Here is a 21786-nt window from a genome sequence, read left to right as displayed (position 1 = left end):
GCCAATTAGCACAAATGGTAAGTTCCGACAGTGCCTACAAGTGTGCCTACTGGCCGCTAAATGGCAATACCGGTTTCATATGTATACACCTGGTATATGTATGAAAATAGGCAATAAAAATAATAAAACTTCGAAAACACTATTAGTCGATATTTTTGCTCTTTCTTTGCTCTCCAATGAAATATAATAGGTTCTCCAAAAATTACCCTTAAGTCATACATACACCACCCGCGTGATCAAAAACGTTTTAAAATATGGAAAACCACCTTGAACAATGTGAAAATGATTTAGAATACCAAATAAATTATATGACACTTGAAAATTCCCACCTCTCTATAATTTTCCCGAAAAACTACCCTTCCACATGAACCTAAGCAGCGTAACATATATATGTATGAAAAAAACACAAGAAATAATAAAACTTACAAAAAACTGTTACTCTATTTTTTTTTGCCCTGTTTTGCCCACTGATAATATATAATGTGTATCGAAAAAATTACCCCTAAGTCTTACATACCCTCTTCTCGTGATCCAAAATGTTTTAAGAGTTGGAAAACCACCTTTTAAAATGTAGACATGTTTAAAAGCTCAAAATTAATTACATTACACTTGAAAATTTTCCTCTCATTATCGTTTCCTCAAAAAACTACCCTTCCACGTGAATGTGTGCAGCATAACATATATATGTAAGAAAAAGCACAACAAATAATACGAGGGGTAGTTGTGTACGTCTTAGAGGTAGTTTTGGGGGAACGTATTATATATTATCGGAGAACAAAAAAGAGTAAAAAAATATCAACTAACAGTGTACTCTATGTTGTATTATTTTTTATGCTTTTTTCATGCAAATATGTGTTCTGCTGCATACGTTAACGTGGAAGAGTATTTTTGCGGGAAATTATTATGAGAGGAAAATTTTCAAGTGTCATGTAATTAATTTGGAATTCTAAATCATTTTCGCATTGTTCAAGGTCGTTTTCCAACTCCTTAAAAGTTTTTGATGACGAGGGGAGGGTATGTATCACTTAGGGGTAGTTTTGTGTAAAATATTATATATTACCGAAAAGCAAAAAAAGACCAAAAAAATATCAACTAACAGTGTTTTATAAGTTCTATTATTTTTATCCTTTTTCATACATATATGTTCCGCTGCACACATTCACGTGGAAGGTTAGTTTTTGAGGAAAATTATAAAGAGGGGGAAATTTTTAAGTGTCATGTAATTTATTTGGAATTCTAAATAATTTTCGCATTGATCAAGGTGGTTTTCCAACTTTCTAAACGTTTTTGATGACGAGGGAAAGTATGTTTGACTTAGTGGTAGTTTTTGGGTAACGTTTTATATATTATCGAAGAGCAAAAAAATATTCACTTCCAGTGTCTTCTAAGTTTGATTATTTTAAATGCTTTTTCCATACATATAATTGTTCTGTTGCATACGTTCACGTGGAAGGGTAGATTTGGGAATATTATAAGATAGAAATTTTCAAGTGTCATATGTTCTGCTCCACACATTTACTAGAAGGATAGTTTTTTGAGGAAACGATAATGAGGGGGACATTTTGAAGTGTAATGTAATTAATTTTGAGGTCTAAAGCATGTCTACATATTCTAAGGTAGTTTTTCAACTTTTAAAACGTTTTTAATGACGAGGGGTATGTATGTATGACTTAGAGGTAGTTTTTTGAAAACGCATTAGATATTATCGGAGCGCAAAAAAAAGGAAAAAAATATCAAATACCAGATTTTTCTAATTTTTATTATTTTAATGCTTTTTTCATACATATATATGTTCTGCTGCATACGCTAACGTGGAAGGGTAGTTTTAGGTATATATATATATATATATATATAATGATAGGAAAATTTTCAAGTGTCATGTAATTAATTTAGAGTTCTAAATCATTTTTTCACTGTTTAAGTTGGTTTTTCAACGTCTAAAACGTTTTTGATCACAGGGGGGGGGTAGTTGTCTAAGACTTAGGGGTAGTTTTTTGAGAAACGTAATATATTTCATCGTAGGGTAAAAAAAGCAAAAAATCTCCAGTTATCGCTTCTTGCATTATAATAATTTTTATTGAGTTTTCGTAGGTGCCGGCGCTGAGTGGACGTCCTGCTAGCGCCGCGCCGCCACCCTTTTCTCTGAAGTTTCAAGACCAAAAAATATTTTTAGCATACAATTTGCAAAAAAAGCAAAAAAATATGGCGTATTCCATTTTATAATTTGCCTTTGTTGCTGTGCTAAGTGGACGAATCTTATTTTTGGTAAGATCAAATTTGGAATTTTTAAGTTTTCAACTAAATTAAAAAAGTTGTTATGATAATTTTGTACGTATTTTAAAAATCAACGTTTTTCTTCCCTTGACCTTTTTTCATATCATGCGCTGTTTGTCTTAAAATTTTCGTTTTTTTATTTTGAAAATGCTTTAACTCTGATCATTTTCTTTTTCTATAAAGAAGTTATTAGGATAAATTGTTTATGTTTCTGAGTACTATGAACAACCGCCGATAGAATTTTTAAATCTTGCAAAAATGTGGTTTCAAACATTTTGAAAATGCGCTTACTTTTTGAATTTTAATCCAAAATAGTTGGTTTATGAACCTGTTCTTTCTTGTTAGGTCTTCAAAAAGTGCACCAAAGCAGAATCCAATCTGCTCAATTTTTCGAAAGTTATCGTGTCTACAGAATACAGACTACCAACTACAGACAGACAAAAACACCTTCGCAAAAATCGTTTTTTCTCACTCAGGGGGTCTCAAAACGTGGAGATTTGACAAATTGAAATTTTACATAAAACCAATACCTTCTCATTAGGATGAGAATGTAACATAATGCTGGTCTTGCCATACGCCCAGGGAGAACTGATATCCGTTGTGCAGAATGGTCAGTGTAAGATCTACTGGATTTTTTCATTCTCTACCACTCAACGTATCAGTGCTCGAAAGCCTGATATTTTGCTCGAAGATCTGAAGATCAATATACCTTCATCTCTGCCTGTGCGCTCTGCCGCTTAAGGTTATCCGCGGGTACAGACTGAACTCTAAAGAAGAGTGTTGTACGAAATATATTGTGTAAATTTCCCGTTCCTGCTTAACTTGTAGAATATAAGGAGCAGATGTGGACGATGTGCACGTTCCAGTCGCGTCGAAATTAGTTGCTTTAAACAACCATGATCGTAGTTACTGGCAACAAACTATGAAAATCCCAAAAATGTCCTTGGGACGTTCCTAGGACGTCCTATGTCAGGCCAATTAACGTCTTTAAGACGTCTTATGTCCTAAAGATGACCTGAGGACGTCTTAAAAACATGGATGTTCTCGGGACATCTTTTGTACTGACATCCTAATGGGCGAAAAAATTAAGGATGTCCTAGAGATGGCTTAGGGATATCCCTGACACGTTTTTTATAAAATGTCTTTTAATCATCTCACGGATGCTCTTAAAACCTCTAATGTCAGTACAAACGATTTCCCGAGAACGTCCATGTCTTTAGATCTTCTTTAGGACATTGGACGTCTTAGAGACGTTGATTGACCTAACATAGGACGTCCAAGGAACTTTCCAAGGACGTTCTTGGGATTTTCATAGTTGTGTGTCCACTGGGATTAAACGTTTTAAGAGCATCCCTAGGATAACCAAAATACATGTTATAAAAGACGCCTTAGGGATGTCCCGAAGACATCTCTAGGACATCCTTAATTTTTGTCCCATTGGGAAAGCATCCATGGGTGAATGTTATCACTTCTAACGCTCGCAGCTAAATATAACAGCAGTAAAAGACGAGGTCAAAACTACACTATGCTTCTGATTGTGTACCTACAACATCATCGCAAAAATTTCAAACATCGTATTAAATGAACTTATAATATCCTCATCTCATCGCTCATTGGACTTAGTCCGTGAATATGATGGAAATTGGGTGCATCCGAGAACAAGTTTAAAACAATAATCATTTTATTAATGTATTTGAAAAGTCTTTTAATTTGAGTTTAATTCTTTCAAGGTTTTGAAGGTATACATTTTACTTTAATTTGGTCAATTAAAGAACGAGGTCCAGATTTCTTTCAATCTCAAAAGAAATAAATTATAAATTCCTGAAAATAAAATATAAATTTGCGAGTTTTTCGGTCTATTATTCCGCGATTTTCCCGTTCGAAGACAAAATCAGAATCAAAGTAAAGTAATTAAGAAAACCATTCAATATGAGTATTTAATTACTATTACTCTTGAAGGTAAATAAAATTTCTTTTTCATGAAATCACTTGAAATTACACTAGTTTTGCTAATTTTGCTAAGTTTGCTATTTTTTTAATTAAAATAATCCTTATAAAAATTTAGCTTGTACATTTCATTTTAAAGATTTGTGCTTCAACCATACAGAACTAAATAAATAAGTATAAATTGATGGAACCATATGAACTCCACCACAGTACGAATCACTAGTTCGACATGATATAGACTCTCAAAATAAACTTCTAGCATAAATATGGTAGCTGGGCGTACAATGTAAACAATGCATAATATACACAATAAAATAGCTTTGGGATCGACTGAGACTTTTATTGGCGGAAGGCACGCACAGTGTTAACATAAAAGTCAAGTTTTAGGCGATCAATAGAGACTGCGTGTTTGGAATGATAGAGGGGTGAATGATCTGAAAGAAAATTACCAGAAACTGCATGCGTAAGGAAACGAGATATTTTACATAAACATGAAACAAACAAAAACGGATGCGAAAGTAGAAGCATATAAAATTATGTATTGAAAGATAAATTTGAAATATGGTCAGTGGTAGGTAGTGAGTCACATGGTAGACAAGGAGTATGTTTGATTATGAATGAAAGAGCAAGACAGCATCTCAGAGATCATGATTTTGTATCTCCTATCTCCTAGATTGCTGTGGGTTAGAATGAAAGTAGGAATCAGAAGATTTTTTATCATAGCGTGCTACACTTCAGTTGATAGTGATCCGAGAGAAACAAAAGACGCCTTACGGGACACCTTAAATGATTCAATAAGTATTTGCGATCCTGGGGAAAGAATAATTCCGCTAGGAGATATGAATGGATAAGTGGGCACACATGGCCAGGATACAGAAAAAGTACATAAAATAGTTTAGACATAAAATAATCCGCATGTACATCTGGTGTAAAGTATATAGCCATAGTATAATTTACTTTGTTATTGCGAATGAAAGACTAAGGGACCTAGTAAAAGATACAAGAGTTTGAGGGGTTCTAAATTCAATCCAAGCTTCTGATCTCCAGAATAAATTTTCTAGGTGCGCATGGATTTTCAGAATAAGATAAACGAACAGATAGAAGAAAACCTTTAAAGGCGCTAATATAAGTGAAAAAAAAATTCCATTGAATCAAGTAGGCTAATTTACTTGGCTGGTTTTACTTGAAAGAAGCAAGCATTTTCTTTTTACAAGGGACCGATTTTCTTGAATCAAGAAAATAATAGAATCAGGACAACTATTTGAATAAAGAATATATTTACTCTCAGCAAAAAAGTATTGCGGTAATTTGTTTCATTATACTTATTTGCGTGAAGTTTAATAAAATATTGAATTAAAAATATTATATTCTCATAATAAGTAACTAAAATTTTAACAAAATTCTTTATCCAAGTAAATTCATATACTTATTTTGACTACTTTTTTAATTGAAACAATGTTCATGTTCTTGAGACGAGAAAATGAATGCATTCAACGAAGAAATAATTTCTCTTAAAATAATGCTTGGATATTTTCCTTTAAATAATTATTTATTTGAAACGAATGTCAGATTTACTTTGAAGATACTTATGTCATAAAAATAGAATCACATCAGTCTTTTCAATATAAAAACTGTAGACTTGATACAATAGACATCGCACACATATTATGAAAATTAATATATTGGTCTAAATTAATTTACTTCTTACTGCAAAAGTATCTTATTAAGTTGACATGATATGAAGTTGGTTCTCTTCGCCGCTAACAATTATTTTGAAATTCAATTATATGGATAAAATTCAAAACATTGGTGCACACATTCAATTTTATTTATGCAAATGTAGATAGGAATTTGCAACTTTGATAAACTACAAACTTTACGCTGACACACAAATCAAATCACTCATAAAACTATTTAAAAAATTATAAGTTTATTGTGTCGGTAAGTTTTTGTGGGTAAGAATTAAAATTTTTCAAATAGATTAAAACAAAGTGTTATTAATTTTGAAATCATTATGCAAGACTCAAAAGTATTTTTATTCCTAAAATTATTAAAGGGTTATAAATGTACTGCGTCTATAATTTTTTTCGCTGATTATTTGTATGTATCAATCTACTTAAAATTAAATCATTTTGAATTTTTTAAACCGTGAAACATTTTTGTAAATAATAAAAAATAAATATATGACAGCATACAACAAAGTTATAAGCTTTAAAAAATGCTTAAAAATACAATTATTACATTTTCTTGATAATTTCAAAAAATGTTATGCGTTCATAAAGCAAAATATTTAAGGAAAAAGAATTTAATAACATTTTTAAAAATTTTATTAAGAATGCATTTCATTTTATGAAAGAAAATTTTAAAAATTGAAAATTAGAATTTTTTCAAATAAAAGAATTGAGAATGCAAGGAGGAAGGAAATAAATATTTTCCATACGACCACCGTGAGACCCTATCACTTTTAACCTGCAAGTTCTTGCACCAAACGTTTCTTTACAGAATTCATTTTTCTTCTTATTTCAAAGTAATTTATACTTGAAATAAAAATAAAATATCGATCAATTTATTTAATGGGTAATATTTATACTAGCGATCAATTCTTTTTTACATATTTTAAATTATTTTTGTTTGGAATTGTTATTTTAAATTAAAAACTGAATTAAAAAGTTCTATAAAAGAATTAAATAAATCGAAAACTGTGCGTTTTACAGAGGTTTTTAAAAATCAGAAAATATTTATTTGTCACTGAGATTATTAAAGCGTTTTTCAACTCAAAAGTTATTAATTTTTTATAAGCTTTCGATCGTTTTTAAGCGGATTACATTTTTAAAGAAAAAAGTATTGAGCCCTTTGTAAAATAAGTGAAGTTCAATTATTTTTTGCATACTTTAAATTGTTGTTTTAGGAAAGCAATTCCATATTCAAATCTTAGTAAACAATGTGTGATCATAGCATTCAATAAATTAAAAATTTTGTGGTTTATGTAAATTTTCGTGTAGCAGAATATTATTTTTTGCCATTGATGTTATTAAAGAATTTTTGTACATGCAACTTTTCTTTATTATTCATTACCTTTGGGGTGTTTTTAAGCGTTTTAAATATTTAGAACCAAGAAGTGTTGAGTCCGTTGTTAAATAAGTGAAACTTACTTCGCTTTTTCACATATTTTATATTTTTGTTCAAGAAATTTTATTTTTCATTAAAAAATGTGTAAGAGAGTATTATATGCAATAAAAGAGTTGGATAAATTGAAAACTGCGCATTTTATGGAGAATTTTTGTTTATTGTTTATTGATTTTAGATATTTTATAACATTTTAAATATATTAAGAAAACAAAAGTATAGAGCCTTCGTTGGAATAAGTAAAATTCAATTCTAAAATTTTTATAAATAAAAAATAGTATATTAAAGTCTCTCGAAAATTTTCAAGTATCATCAGAAAGATGTTTTCTTAAAAGAAACATTGAGTTCCACAACGTTTAGTTTGAAAATGGTTGAGGCTCACCATACGAGTTCGTACGACACTGCCTTGAAATTCTTACTCGAGATTTTGTCACCGAGATCCAAGTGCTTCGATTTAGGTTTAGGTAGGGTTCGAATCTTCGTGTAGTGCGATATTTCAAAGAGATAAAGCGTGCGATGGTATTTGTAAGTAACAGTGTGTGAGAATTACGTGTTTTAATCATTTAAAAAATGAATATTATATAACAATAATTTCGAAAATAATTTTTTTTTCATTGAGAAATAGTGTTCAGTTTAGGCTCATTATATTGATCCGATCCTTTATATTCTTATATTAAGAAAATATATTCTTGAAGTGTATCAGAAATGATTTCTTGGAAGTGAACTATGTTCTTTATTTGCATACATCTCTATATGAAGTAACACAATAAAGTTTTAGAATAATAAAATGCGATAATCTATCTAAGAATGCATTTTTTCAGATTAAGAAAATGTACGCTTGTTCCAAGCATACGGTCGCAAGTATTTATTTATTTGGAACAAACTTATATTCCATCGTCCTTATTCGTACCTGCAATTAACTTAAATCAAGTAACATTTACTTGATTCAAGAACAATTTTTTTCAGTGTATAATAAAAACATAAAGGGCGCATCTGCTATAAGCGAGGATGTCATTTTTAAGAGTGCCACTGAAGTGTGTGATACTGCGGTTGTAGAAAGAACGTTTAGTGAAGTATGGTGGAATGATGAAATTCAGGCAGCCCAAAATGAAATAAATGAAGCGTACATTAAGTACCGTAAGTAAAGTATACTTAGGAATACTTATACGTAAGTTATTAAAAATAACAGAAGAAATAACATGGGAATTCGAAAGTGAATTCATGCCAGGAAGATCATGTATGAATCAAATGTTTAGCTTCAGACAGATCACAGAAACAACTTTAAAAGTAGAAAAAAAATTCTGTACATTTGTTGATCTAAAAAAGGAATTTGACAAGGTGGATAGAAGTCAACTTTGTGAAGTTCTGAAAGAATACGGAGTCAATGGATGGATCCTACCGCCAATAAAAGCAATATACATATACCTGTTACAAAGCGAGTTCAAGGGTAAATGGAAAACTAAGTGACTGGTTCGATGTTATACAAGGTGTTAGACAAGTTTGCATTATGTCCTTATGTCGATTTATTATATTAATGAAAAGTGTTTAAGAATGTCCCTCTTCGACTAAGTAAGTGTGGATCTCGAAACGGTAAGGGTCCGTAGGTTATCGTTCGCATATGATAAGGTTGTTATGGCAGAATCAATCGAAGACTTGGAAAAAAGCTGAATAAACTGAATATATGCAGGAAGAGCATGGTTCTTAAAATTAACGTGAATAGGATAAAAATTATGGTGTTCGAAGGAAAGGATGCGAAAACAATATGCAACAATGTATTAAATAATAAAAGAATGGAACAAGTTGATGGGTACGTAAATCTTGGTAGCTCCTTCACTGGGGACGGAAAGATAGATGAGGAGTTAGATAAGCGCATAAACGAGAGTAAGAAGGTTATCGGTGGAGCAGGCCGATTTTTAATAGTAAAAATATATAAAATTAAGCTAAAATGGCAATAGATAATTCTATATTTGTACCGACTGTACTATACGGTTATCAGACATGGACTTATTAGGAAAGGGATAAGAGTAAACCAGTGGGGAAAAAAATTAAGGATATCCTAGGGACGACTTTGGGACATCCCTAAGACGTCTTTTATAACATGTCGTTTGGTCATCCTAGGGATGCTCTTAAAACTTCTAAATAATAGTACGAAAGATGTCCCGAGGATGTCCATGTCTTTAAGGCGTCTTTAGGTCATCTTTAGGACATCGGTCGTCTTGGAGACGTTGATTGGCCTGCAATAGGACGTCCCAAGAACGTCTCAGGAACGTCCCAAGGACGTTTTTGGAATTTTCATAATTGTGTGCCCAATGGGAAATTAACGCGATTGACATCCATTCCTGTGCATAATATGCAGGAAAAATCTGATGGATAAAGTGAGTAACGAGATAATCCTTAAAGAATGTGGTTCAGAAGAAACACTAGTTAACACATGGAAAAGTAATTCGTTAAAATTGTTTGGGCATATTGAGAGAATTAAAGATGAACGACTAACCAAACAAGTGTGTAAATGGTAGCGTGTCCAGAATTAGACCGCTGAAACAATGGTTAGAATGTATAAATGAGACTATAATTAGAAGATACATAAGAAGACACAGAAACATGACAGCTTGCATAAAAAATACATGGACGTAAAAGAACCTATAATCTGCTTCCTGAGAGGAGACTCTATAAACGCATATGCGGGTTGTTATTTCTTGATGGAAGCAGTCCTTACCCATTTTTTCACACGTAGTTTCTTAATTTCTCTTTTAATTGGTACCTTGGTCTTAATTTAATATTTATTAATTTCCTTGGGTTTTTTTCGAATAGTTTGAATAATTTTAAATAGATATTAGACATAAAACGCGCGTATGTCTCGAGTTACAGGGGTCTAGGACCTAGGTAGCCAACTGAGTTTTTCACTCACTCGCTCTTTTTGTAATTGAAAAGTTCAAATTGAAAAATTATGCAATCCCCGGCTTGAAAGTAATATATTCAGAACGTTCGAATTATTCCGATTCCAACGGTATGTAATTTGTCCATAAAGTTTAAAAATTGGGAAGTAAGCAATATTAAATTGAATATTGAGCTAGTTTCTTCAATTGAACTTCTTCAAATTTCCAACTTTCCTATGCAAAGTAATATATCATTAGAATCGGAAAAATTCACCAGTGGTCTCATTTTAGTGCTACTCAATAATTTTTTTTCCTAGTCTCATTATAATAACTGAAATCAGCGCTAAAATAATACTTTTTTTACAGAGTTCATTAAGTACCACGAAAAATAAGTTCAGGCTAGTGTTTAATTGATGCATGTTAAATTATAAATTTCTCCATTTGCTTTTTGCCGTGACGAAATTAAAAAATATAAATAAAATTTTTGCCTTCGAAACTTGTAAAAGCATGAACTAAAATCAATTTTTTTTTGTATATGAGATAAAATCATTATTCTTATTATTTTGTAGAAGTATATTTCATTCATTAGATAAATAACGAAACAGCAATACAATGTTAAATAGCCATTTAATGTGAGGTTTAATCATCTATGGTTAGTTTCATCTAGTAGCTAAAGTGCATTAGGCGTTTGGAAGAATGGCTAAGTATTCTTCAAAATTCCTAAATAAACCAGACACTTGGACTTTATGTAACGTTATAGTTCCAAATTAGGCTGAACACCAGTAGTCGGCTAAATGCTCGGGCAGTCGGCCGACTGCCTACAGCTTCTAAATGTCTACGACATAGCTATTGATATTTTTAAATTGCAAGGACTGTCTTGTCCTCATGGACGTTTGAGTTTCGTGTGCTAACAGTGTATTAGGAACCATTGCACTTATTTCAACTTTATTACATTATAATGTCGTTTTTATATAGTATATTCTATTTAACCATTTTCGTTCATATACGAAGTTTCCACTGCAATATTTTCCTTCATAGAATAATTATCGTATTTAACTTGAAAAACATATTGAGGAAGCAAAATACTAGTTTTTCATGAAACACATACCGACAACTTCTTTAAGAAAAAAAGTAATTTCGTCTATTCCTTGGCTTAAAAATCTTGAAAAAAGTTTATACAACTTTCTGTAAAATATTTTATTTCCTAGTGTAGCAACTTGAACTTGACTATATTCCAAGTACGTATTTAAAAAATCGAGAATATGAAATGTAAATCTTTAATAAACATCATTAAAAAAATATTTGGTAAATATTTTCCGCAAAAGCGTTTAAAATTATACCTGATATATCTTCTTGAATATGGCTTCGCCCAAACATGTATCTGTACAATTAAATGTAATTGCAATAATGTAGATTCAGTTAAAAGTCCGAAAGATACCTCTTACGTTGCTGTAATATTAATAAGCTTGTTTTCACTCTATCCCGTGTGAAAACAAAGAATGAAGAAAAGCAAAATGCAAGTACCGAAGGGTGTTAAACATGCAAAGTAGCACAACTTATGTACCGTGCAGCTTACCTTTCTAGCTTGCTTTTCGCCCAGGCCTGAGATCGATAGTCTTGATGTCAGCTCCTGGCACTAAGGTCTGTCTATACTTAACGTAAAATAAATCGTTTTTGACTAGCTTGAATCGAGATATGTCTTATTCGATCGAAGTAATTTGCGATAATCAAATATGAATGTCATACATCTTACGTAATAGTTTATTCGAATTTAACATTCAGACGGAATTTACTTTATTGATCTATTATTTTTTGCCCAAAATCTTTTAGAATATAAAAGAGGGTCTTGAACACAGTAAAAACTTGGGGGTTTATTTTGTTGCAGGTAAAATTATAATGGTGTTCACTCTACCTCGGTAAGGATCCAGATATCTCTCGAACTTGGGGTACGACAGACCGAGTATGTAGGGTACGAAATAGCCAGAAGGTGGGGTACGAAAGGTCAGATGTTACTGTTTTGAAACTTTGGCAGCTGTTGTCAAGCATGCCATAGTCTTAGAAAAGTTGAAGGTATGCGGATTCCACTTTGTGAAAATAGGCTTTGAGGTATCAGCATGATTGAAATTATCAGGGGTGGGATTCCGATGTCCACTAATCTAGTTTATCGAATCTTTCTTTCGAACGCATGAATGTTTATTATATATTTCAAGGCATTATTTATTGCCAAAAAAGGTTAAATGCTCGAGTTATAAATATAAATTTGCGTATTTTGTTGGCGAGAAGTTCCAATCGAGGTTCTGTTAGTTTCATGTAAATAATTAGGTAACAAACAGTACGAAAATTGAATAAAAATGTACATATTGACAAAAAATACATTATTATTTAAATTGTATAGTTTTATAGCCCCTAAATAATTGTAGATTCAGTTCTCGTATTTTTAATTCTAATTTAAATAAGTCTATTTTTTAATTGATGAAGTTAAACTTATTATTATAAATAATAATAATAATGTTAAAATGGTATCATAATATTGAACTTTAACAATAAAGTAATGCTTTGATAAATATTTTAAAGTTTCTAGATTAATGTCGAGTAATAGAAAATTTGATCAAATTGAATTTGCACATTTTCCTAATGCTTTTTTTTTAATTCAGACAAATCTGTGGATGCTATTGTTACGCATATAGAAAGAACTTTTCATCTTAAATATCGAACAACTTCATGCTTGAGGAATTTAGCATCCATATGCTCTGCTTTTCTAGTAATATTAACATGCCTATGCTCCACTATGTATTCTTATTAAGGTACGAATTATTTAAGATAAAAAGTTATATTGTGAGCAAACGCGGATATCTCGAGCATTCGCAGTAGTGATTCTTGTGTATTTTTAAATTGACACATGGCCTTACATAATCCCAAAATACAACGTAATTACTTCTGCGCATGCCAGAGATATCCGCGTTCTGCCACCACTGACTGGGGCTGGGGGATAAGCTATCTGTCTCGCAAGGCAACATGATTGGTCTTTTCAATTTTGCTTTATACATATCTCTTTACTTGCGCATACTTGTAAACTATTTAACCTTCATTTAGAGGGGAGTGGTAAATAGCCAATCAGATCGCTGCGCGAGAGAGATAACTTATCCCGCTAACTCATAGTATGTCTCTTTTATTTTGCCAATAATTCTGCCATTGCCTGGTTTGCTCCAGTTATGTATGCGCTAAGATTTCTAATATTAAGTATTTCAAGTTGTGACGTCAGCTGGCAAGATCTCTGTACAATGAGGGCCAAGCAATAATACAAATTCCAGAGGGTAAGCCTGAATTTAGTTTATAACTTGAGAAAAAAAATGTTTTTCACAGTTAGAAAAAACACATCAATTTTATTGTTCAATTAAATAGTTATTGAATAGTTAAATAGGCTGAATACACTGATCGTGAAAAATAATTATTTTCCAAGCTATTATAAAAATAAAGTTTAGTTCCATGTATTTGGTATTATTGTTTGCCCCTCAGCGTGCAAACATCTTGGATATCCCTACCTAATCTGAAATACCTATTGGCTCAATTTTACAAATTACGAACAACGCACCTGATAAACTTCAATGACCATGACATATAATTAGCAAAGCTGTCAAAATAATAAACAGTGCATTTAGACATGGCTGTTTTAAACCTTGAAAAGTATTTAAGAAATATTTAAGAAGTTACGAACGCGTAAATTATGCGTCGATAATGAACTTTTTCATTTCGTACCCCAAGAAGCGGACACGTCGTACCCAAAGTAGTAGGTACTTCGTAACCCTAAGTGATGGACACTTCGTACCCCAAGTGATTGGGAATCTGCACCCTACATTACGGTGCAGCATTCACACCGCAAGGGTAATTTCTATTGCAGGTATATGGTAACCTGATATTGGTGCTTCATTGACACTTTCTTTTTACTATGAAGTTTCTAAAAATATTGTGAATCGTTTAACAAAAACGTTTTCTTCAAAGTGTAAAAAATTATGTTTTTAGAAATCTTTTGTTTCCGGCGCTCCGTGGGTAAATAGTAGTCATCGTGAAAAAAGAGTACAGTCGAAGTCCGATAACTTGTCATCCGATAGATGTACACTTTTCTTAAAACTTCATCCCACGTACGGCACGCAAACTAACTGTGGTTTTCTCACTACGTATACTATTTTGCTCATGATTTGCGCTCATGATTTACTCATGCGCGCACCTAATATCACGCCACTAGAGGGAACATCCGAGAAGTCCGCAATTCCTGGAATTTTCCGTTCCTACAGCCCTAAAGTTGGAGAGTTATCGGACTTGTACTACAGATAATATTCTGAAAAAAACCCAAAAAATAATGCTCTAACATCAATAATTACTTTCTTCCTTCGTTTCTTCAGTATTTAAAAGTGATCTATAGATAAATTAAATTACACGTAGGGGAAAGGAGGGCTAGGTGCCGCGGAGGCTAAGTTGGCAAGTTTTCACATCCTTACTTACAAAAAACTATAATAGTTAGGTGCGCAAAAGTAATTATTCTTAGAAGGCTATTTGTAGGATTTTTTGAAAGTCTTGTGGGGTAATTTCAAAACAGTGTAATTTAATTAATTCCTAACACACACTTTGCATTAAAATGACTACCCAGTGGGCACAAAACTATGAAAAGCTCAATAACGTTCTTAGGACGTTACTAGGACGTCCTATGTCAGGCTAATCAACATCTATAAGACGTCTAATGTCCTAAATATGACCTAAAGACGTCTTAAGGACATGGACGTTCTCAGGACATCTTTCGTACTGACATTAGACTTTTTCAGAGCATCCCTAGGATGACCCTTTAGTATTATTTAATCTCTAACCTCATGAAAAGAAAAAATATTTTTCTTAAATAATTGGTCCTTTTATACGAGAAGTATTTAATCAAATGAACAATCAGTGGGCAGCTGGCTCAGGCGCAGATAATGAATTGGATAAGATTCCATACAACACACTGTAAATTGCATGTCAGCCTGCATGTTGGTTTGACCTGTTTATTCTGTTTACAAAGTTCTCCTTTTAATACGCTGTAAGATACGGAACGTCGAATTTAACCGTTTGCTCCTTTTTTTAACAAAAAAGCTGCAAGTTTAAGTTTTTTGAAGATATATTTTTCATATGACTTTCTAACTAGAATAATAATTACAAAAGAAATCGAAATAAGCCGCCCAAACAAGAAAAAACGACGTTCTAACACTATTTATTCGCCGCATACATAATACGTCTACAAGCATGGTTTGTTTAATGTAATATTTGAATCATACAATCTAAAGGCAATTTCACTCGAGGGAGGATGAGATTTTTTCAAAAAATTTTCTTATTGTCTTTTTTTGTAATTGAATTTTATGTGTTTTTTTTGCGCCTGTGAAATACAAAGCATCAGATAAAAAGACGATCTCCCAGATAGCACAAGAGTTTGAAGCAAGCTCGCCTAAATCTTGCCATGCAAGTTTCGGAAGCTTGCATCGCAAGGTTTAGGCAAGCTTCCGACAAATAAAAAAATTTCCGTCATATGGCAATTATGCTGAGCAACATTGAGGAAACGTCGCCTGTCAATCTTGAACTTGATCCATTTCGCATTAGTTTTGCATGGCACCTAGGACTGCGCAATAGTGTTTTAATGTTCCCCCAGAATGGCGCCTTACGTGCCTACAAAACCGTATGATGTATGGTACTTAAAAAAAGAGATTTATAATAAGGTGTGCCTGAGAATTTTCCTCCAATGTTCCCTCAATATTGCAGGCAAGCTTGCAGGAAGATTCTCATGGCAATGGTCGCTCAATCTTGCGTCGCAATATTGCCGCACAGCGGACATTGTTTTATTTGCGGGAAGCTTGCCTAAACCTTGCAATGCAAGCTTCCGGAAGTTGCATCGCAAGGTTTAGGCAAGCTTGCTGCAAACTCTTGTGCTATCTGGGCTAGTTTCAAGTTTAATCATATCTCCAAGTAACGCGTCTTTGTTGCTTATAATAATATATAATATAATGTATAATACAATAATAACATAATGATAATTATTCAAAAAAAATATATAATATCCTTCTTTTTGCTGGTCATTGAAAAAGTAGATATTTATAAAATATTTTCAAAAATCTTTCTGAATACTGTGGGTACGTTTATTTAAAGAAATGTTTTTTTATTCGGCTTAGAACGGAAAAAAGAACCTTAAGCTCTAGCCTCCTCTGAAGGTAAATTGTTCTTGTAATTATTTTTTAAATGAAAAATGCTAAGTATTACATGTTTTATTAAGCAAAAAGTTACTTTAGTAATAGATTTAATGCTTTTACGATGATTCATTTGGTTAAAAAGAGATATTTAGGGTTGCAATCATGTACAAAACTGCGAATTTTGCCTGTCATTGGTAAGCGCGACACGCCGCCGTGGGGAATGGTCGAAACTGTTTGGCCAAATACCAAATTTGTTTTGCACACTACCTCCAAAAAACTTTAGAACCTCATCTTTTCCTATTAAACACCCTCAGATTTCCACTAAAAAACAAAAAATAAAATTTGACAGATTACTTCCGGGGGCCTCTTTCACAAAAATTACAAGTCTACAAGTTACAATTTAGTATGCTACTGACTTGAAATTATAAGCACTTGTATTTTTTGTTTCACCAGACTCATCTTTAAGAAGATAAATTTTGTGACATGGTGTCAAAGGAAATAACAAAGGCAAAAAAGATCAATGTTTTACAAAAGACACGCTTTCTAGTCATTTCTAACCTATAAATATATACACTCTTGTTAACGCATATAATTTTTTATCCACTTCAGAATAACTGATAATTATATCTGAACTTCAATCATTGCTTCTTTACTTAATCAATACTACAATTTTTACGGTCAGAAATTTCACTTAACTTTCTTAAAATATAACATGTATTTACTCTTACCACTTTTACCAAACAGCAAAGACCCTCCAACATTGTTTTAAAAATCACAAGTGCTACTTATAAGACGAAACCTTTATGAAACAGAACATTTGTAAACTGCGCGATATTATTTGTAAAAGGAGTCGCCTTACTGGTAGCTTTTTAAAGAGTACCAATGACTTAATGAAACGCCTACTTGTAATACCAGTTACAGTTCCCTATATTTGCACTTGTAAATTGTAACTTTTAGGTTTTATGAAACAGGCTCCAGTAAGGCAAACAAGACTAACTGATACAGTAAACAACATCTTTGACCATCCTTTCAGGAATGAAATGATTTGCGCCTTATCTAAAGGACGTAATATTGCAGTAGCTCCTTTCTAAACCCCGAAAGAAAAGGCATTAGCAACTTGGAATCCACAATATATACACTTCCACCAGAAAAAGCAAATGACGTACGACATACAATATAGGACGGCCAACATTTTACGCCAAGCCCAAGTTCTACTCTCAAACTTAACAAAATAAGAAAAATCCGCAAATATAGAACTCAATCGGAATAAAGACATCAAAATATTACCCGTAGACAAAGGCAACACAACAAAAATAATGAATAAAATAAAAAGACTATAACAACAAAGTCATGAACCTTCTAACTGATGATACATAGAAAAAACTTAAAAAGGTCCCCACAAAAACAACCTTAATAGCACGGGACGTTCCGGGAACGTGCCTGGAACGAGCCTGGAACGTTCCGCGGGAACCTTCGGAACGTTTTACACGGAAAAACCTTTTGCTGCAATATTTGCTAAAAATCAGACTAGATTTCACTATTTTTAGTTTGCAATGGAGGGACATAGCGGAACTTTCGTAATGTTTACTACTTCAAGTTGTAACTAGAACTACATGCCGAACTACAAAATTAATTGAAATAAAATTTTAAAATGTGACATTTATTTCAAAAAAGGTTTGCAGTATTTACTAAGCTCTGTAGTAAAACAGCAAGCAATGTATTATTATAGCCACATACTAATTTCAGTAGAAGAAAATTCTAAATTTCTTGCAATTTATATCTACAGAAAATTGCAATATTCGCAAAGGACTATAGTAACGTCAAGAGAGGTCGGCGCACTGAATTAGTAAGCGAATTAGTAAAAATTGGTTCAGTGAGATTAGAAACAAAAAAAAAATAAACCCGACATGCGCCGCGTCGCGTTCGAGGGTATGCCACACGTATTCTTTACACGAGCATACGACGCAAATTCAGACTTATTTATTACGGGATGTGTTGGGTCTTAACGAAAATGTATAGATTTCGAATTCATTATTTGCTTGAAAGTTGTATTTTTGAGGATTATCCTTTTCCATCAGCAAGCGCGATTTACTGTCTCATAAGTTCAATAACGGTCAGGCAGATGTTAGCCACTTCAGGAATTTACTATTTCAAATCGTCATTTATGACTTCGAGGAACAGATGTTTAATTTTAAAGAGGGTTTTGTCCAGCTCACCGCCTCTGCGATTTTTTTAGCTCTCCGACTAGACCCTTGCTAATCCTCAACTCTGTAGCCTGTTTCATCCTCAGAACTGAAGGACGTTTTCTATTTGAGTATCTGCGTTATGAACTACGTCACCAGCACCCCCACTTAAATTTGTCATCTGCGATCCCACCTTGAACCCGATTTCTGCACCTTCAAATCATTTAGTCGACAACGAGAGTTACACTAACGAACAAACCCTTTCCTCAGATCGGCTAATAACTAAATAATCGCTCAAAATGTGAACTTTCTAACGAAAACGAAAATATAAAGTGTGTGTTAAGGCTCGAACAATTAACAATCGTACATTGGCTCATACAAAATACAGCAACATAGAACCTGCAACGCCATATCACATGGATGGAAGCAGAATCAGCAGAGAATTCATAATCGAATCGAACATCTTGGCATACCATTGAATCGCAGGATATCAGCAAAGCAGCCTATCAGCAGGCAATAGAAACAACTCAGCCCAAGGCAACCAACGTAAACGTAAGTGTTTCATGCTTGTTATTTGGGTCATTATCTCCATGTATCCTTCCTACCCAAGTTTATTATTATGTGATTGTTTTGCTCTATTTTAGTTCTTTAAATTATAATTTCTGTTCAAAATGGATCCAGAAAACGTTGCACCATACAAAAAACTCGTTCCAGACCGTGCCACTCTAAAGACTAAAGTAACTAAATTAAAAAACTATGTTGAAAGGCCAGCAAGCGAGATAATTGTAAAGGTATTACGAGAAAAGTTCGCGAGAGTAGAAAAAATTGAGTATATTTTTAATACGATTCAATCTCAAATCGAATCGTTAGTTTTAAAAACGGATTTAGATGCGGAAGATAAAGAGAGAAGCGACTTTAAGGATGAAGTTTGTTTCGCGGTCGGGAAGGCTAAGGCAATTCTTGCGGTTGGTAGTCCCTGTAATGCGTCAGTTATACAGTCCACAAATTCTCAGACTTTAGCTTTTGCACACGGTCCAGGTAGCTCAAATTCCGATCCTTCAACTCAAAACGCGAACTCCTATAATTCGGAAAGATCTAATGTTACTGTATATGATATATCTCATATAGATCACCCAGTATATGAAATCGTCGAAGCCAATTATCGAGTTCGAATGATGTTTTGACCTAAATTCGAAGGTTCATACGAAAAATGGCCTGGTTTCAGTGACACTTTTAAATCGGCAGTTCATAATAATAGAAAATTCACTGATTCCGAAAAATTAATGTATCTGCGGTCTTCCCTATTAGGAAAGGTAGCAAAAAAAATCGAATCGTTAGAGACTGCTTGCGCGAATTATGCAGTAGCTTGAAATATATTATAACAATATTATGATGATCCCGCGGCGGTAATTAATAATCGAATACGAGCCCTTTTTGAACTATCCCCTTGTCAAAATTCATCGACAACCGCGCTAGGAGATATTCTTGATGATGTGACAAATCTTTATCGTGCACTTGAAGCTTTAAGCAAACCCTTTTTGAAATCCTTTCCAGTTTATCTAATCGTCTCAAAATTGGATCCACAATCGCGTTTAAAATGGAAGGAAGAAACTCAAGGAGTCGCGTTTCCAACTAGGAGTCAATTGCTCGAATTTCTGCATTCTCGCCGAAAAGTTCTTAAAACTCATAAGACTGCAAAAAGCGAAAAACTTAATCAATCGGTTAAATTCAATTCGGAGGCTCCTCAAAATAATTCACAATTTTATCGACGGCAAAATGGAGAAAATGATAATATTCGAAATCTATCCTCGTATGCGACACAAGTGAAACCTTTCTGTCATTTATGTAAAGGTTCTCATTTTACACATTACTGTGAATCCCTCGTGAATTCGAAGGTCTCTGAGCAATTAAACATCATGAAAAGGGCAAATCTGTGTTTTAATTGCCTTAAGTCAAATCACAGCGTTGAGGACTACAGATCGAGTCATTGCAAATCGTGAAATAAGAGACATTATTCTTTATTGCATATGGAAAACGAAAAACCCGTTAAATCGGCTCATGTAAATGCGATATCTTTAAAAAATAGCGTACCGTCCGAAAATGTCATAACATCCGCGATTGTCTATTAATGGATTAAAATAAAACGCATCACAAATGCAGAGTTTCGCTTGATTCATTCTCACAACCACATCTCTTAACGAAACAAATGGCCGCAAAATTAAATTTGTCCAAACAAAAAATCGACATTCCTCTTGGCGCTGTAAATTCAATGTCATCGAGGATAGAATATATGACCACGCCACCGTGAAATCGCGTATTAATAATTTCTCTCTAGATGTTGATTTTCTGATAGTAGACGAAATAAACGCACATTTGCCTTCAGAACCAATTAAAAAAGCGCAGTTAAATATTCCTTCACATCTCAAATTAGTCGATCCCAAATTTAACAAACCAGATCCCATCGATTCGATTATCGGTGCCGAATATTTTCTGCAACTTTTGGCCGTCGGACAAACAAAAATTCCTGAACAAACTGCTGTATTACAAAACACAGTTTTTGGCTGGATAATAGCGGGTAAAATCACTGTACCACAATTATCTAAATCAACCTCTGGCCATCTATTGATAATGCCGCTGACAAGTCAAATAGAACAATTTTGGGAAATAGAAAGTTGCCCTGAGGGAATGATTTTATCGAACGAGGAAAACGCACACGAAAGTCATTATAAAAGGAATACATGTCGGGATCAAGAGAGCGGTAGATATATTGTTAGACTTTCGTTCGAGGAAAATGTAGTCGATTTAGGCGAATCATATACGACCGCGGAAAAGCGATTCTACGCACTTGAGAGATCTTTAGCGAAAAAACCGAATATAAAAGCGAAATATGTCGAAAATCTACAGACATACGAAGAAAGTCATCACATGACTGAGGTAAAAAACGTCTCTACTCACGAGGGCTGTCATCTACCTCATCATGCAGTGATTAAAGAGTCCAATTTGACAACGCAACTTCGCGCAGTCTGCGAGAGCTTAGCCAAAATGACAACTGGCTTATCACTAAATGATACTCTTATGGTACCAGGTGTATACATATGAAACCGGTATTTTTTCAAGAAAAAAACACATTTATTTCAAGAGAATGATAACAAATATTTTATTCAAAGTATGCGCCCT

The 21786-nt window shown here is 33.2% G+C and overlaps 2 protein-coding genes across 3 annotated transcripts in view; one reads left to right on the top strand and one right to left on the bottom strand.

Moving 5' to 3' along the window:
• The window catches only part of LOC117177735 (protein NDRG3-like), a 443874-nt gene that overhangs the window by 355347 nt on the left and 66741 nt on the right, over positions 1-21786 (bottom strand). The window lies entirely within an intron of this gene.
• Positions 21238-21708, top strand: LOC117178712. Its single transcript, XM_033370140.1, has one exon. The coding sequence runs from the start codon at positions 21238-21240 to the stop codon at positions 21706-21708; it is 471 nt and encodes a 156-aa protein (XP_033226031.1).

Source organism: Belonocnema kinseyi, chromosome 8 (genome assembly GCF_010883055.1).
Source record: "Belonocnema kinseyi isolate 2016_QV_RU_SX_M_011 chromosome 8, B_treatae_v1, whole genome shotgun sequence".
NCBI lineage: Eukaryota > Metazoa > Arthropoda > Insecta > Hymenoptera > Cynipidae > Belonocnema > Belonocnema kinseyi.
This window is presented reverse-complemented; position numbering and strand designations above follow the sequence as displayed.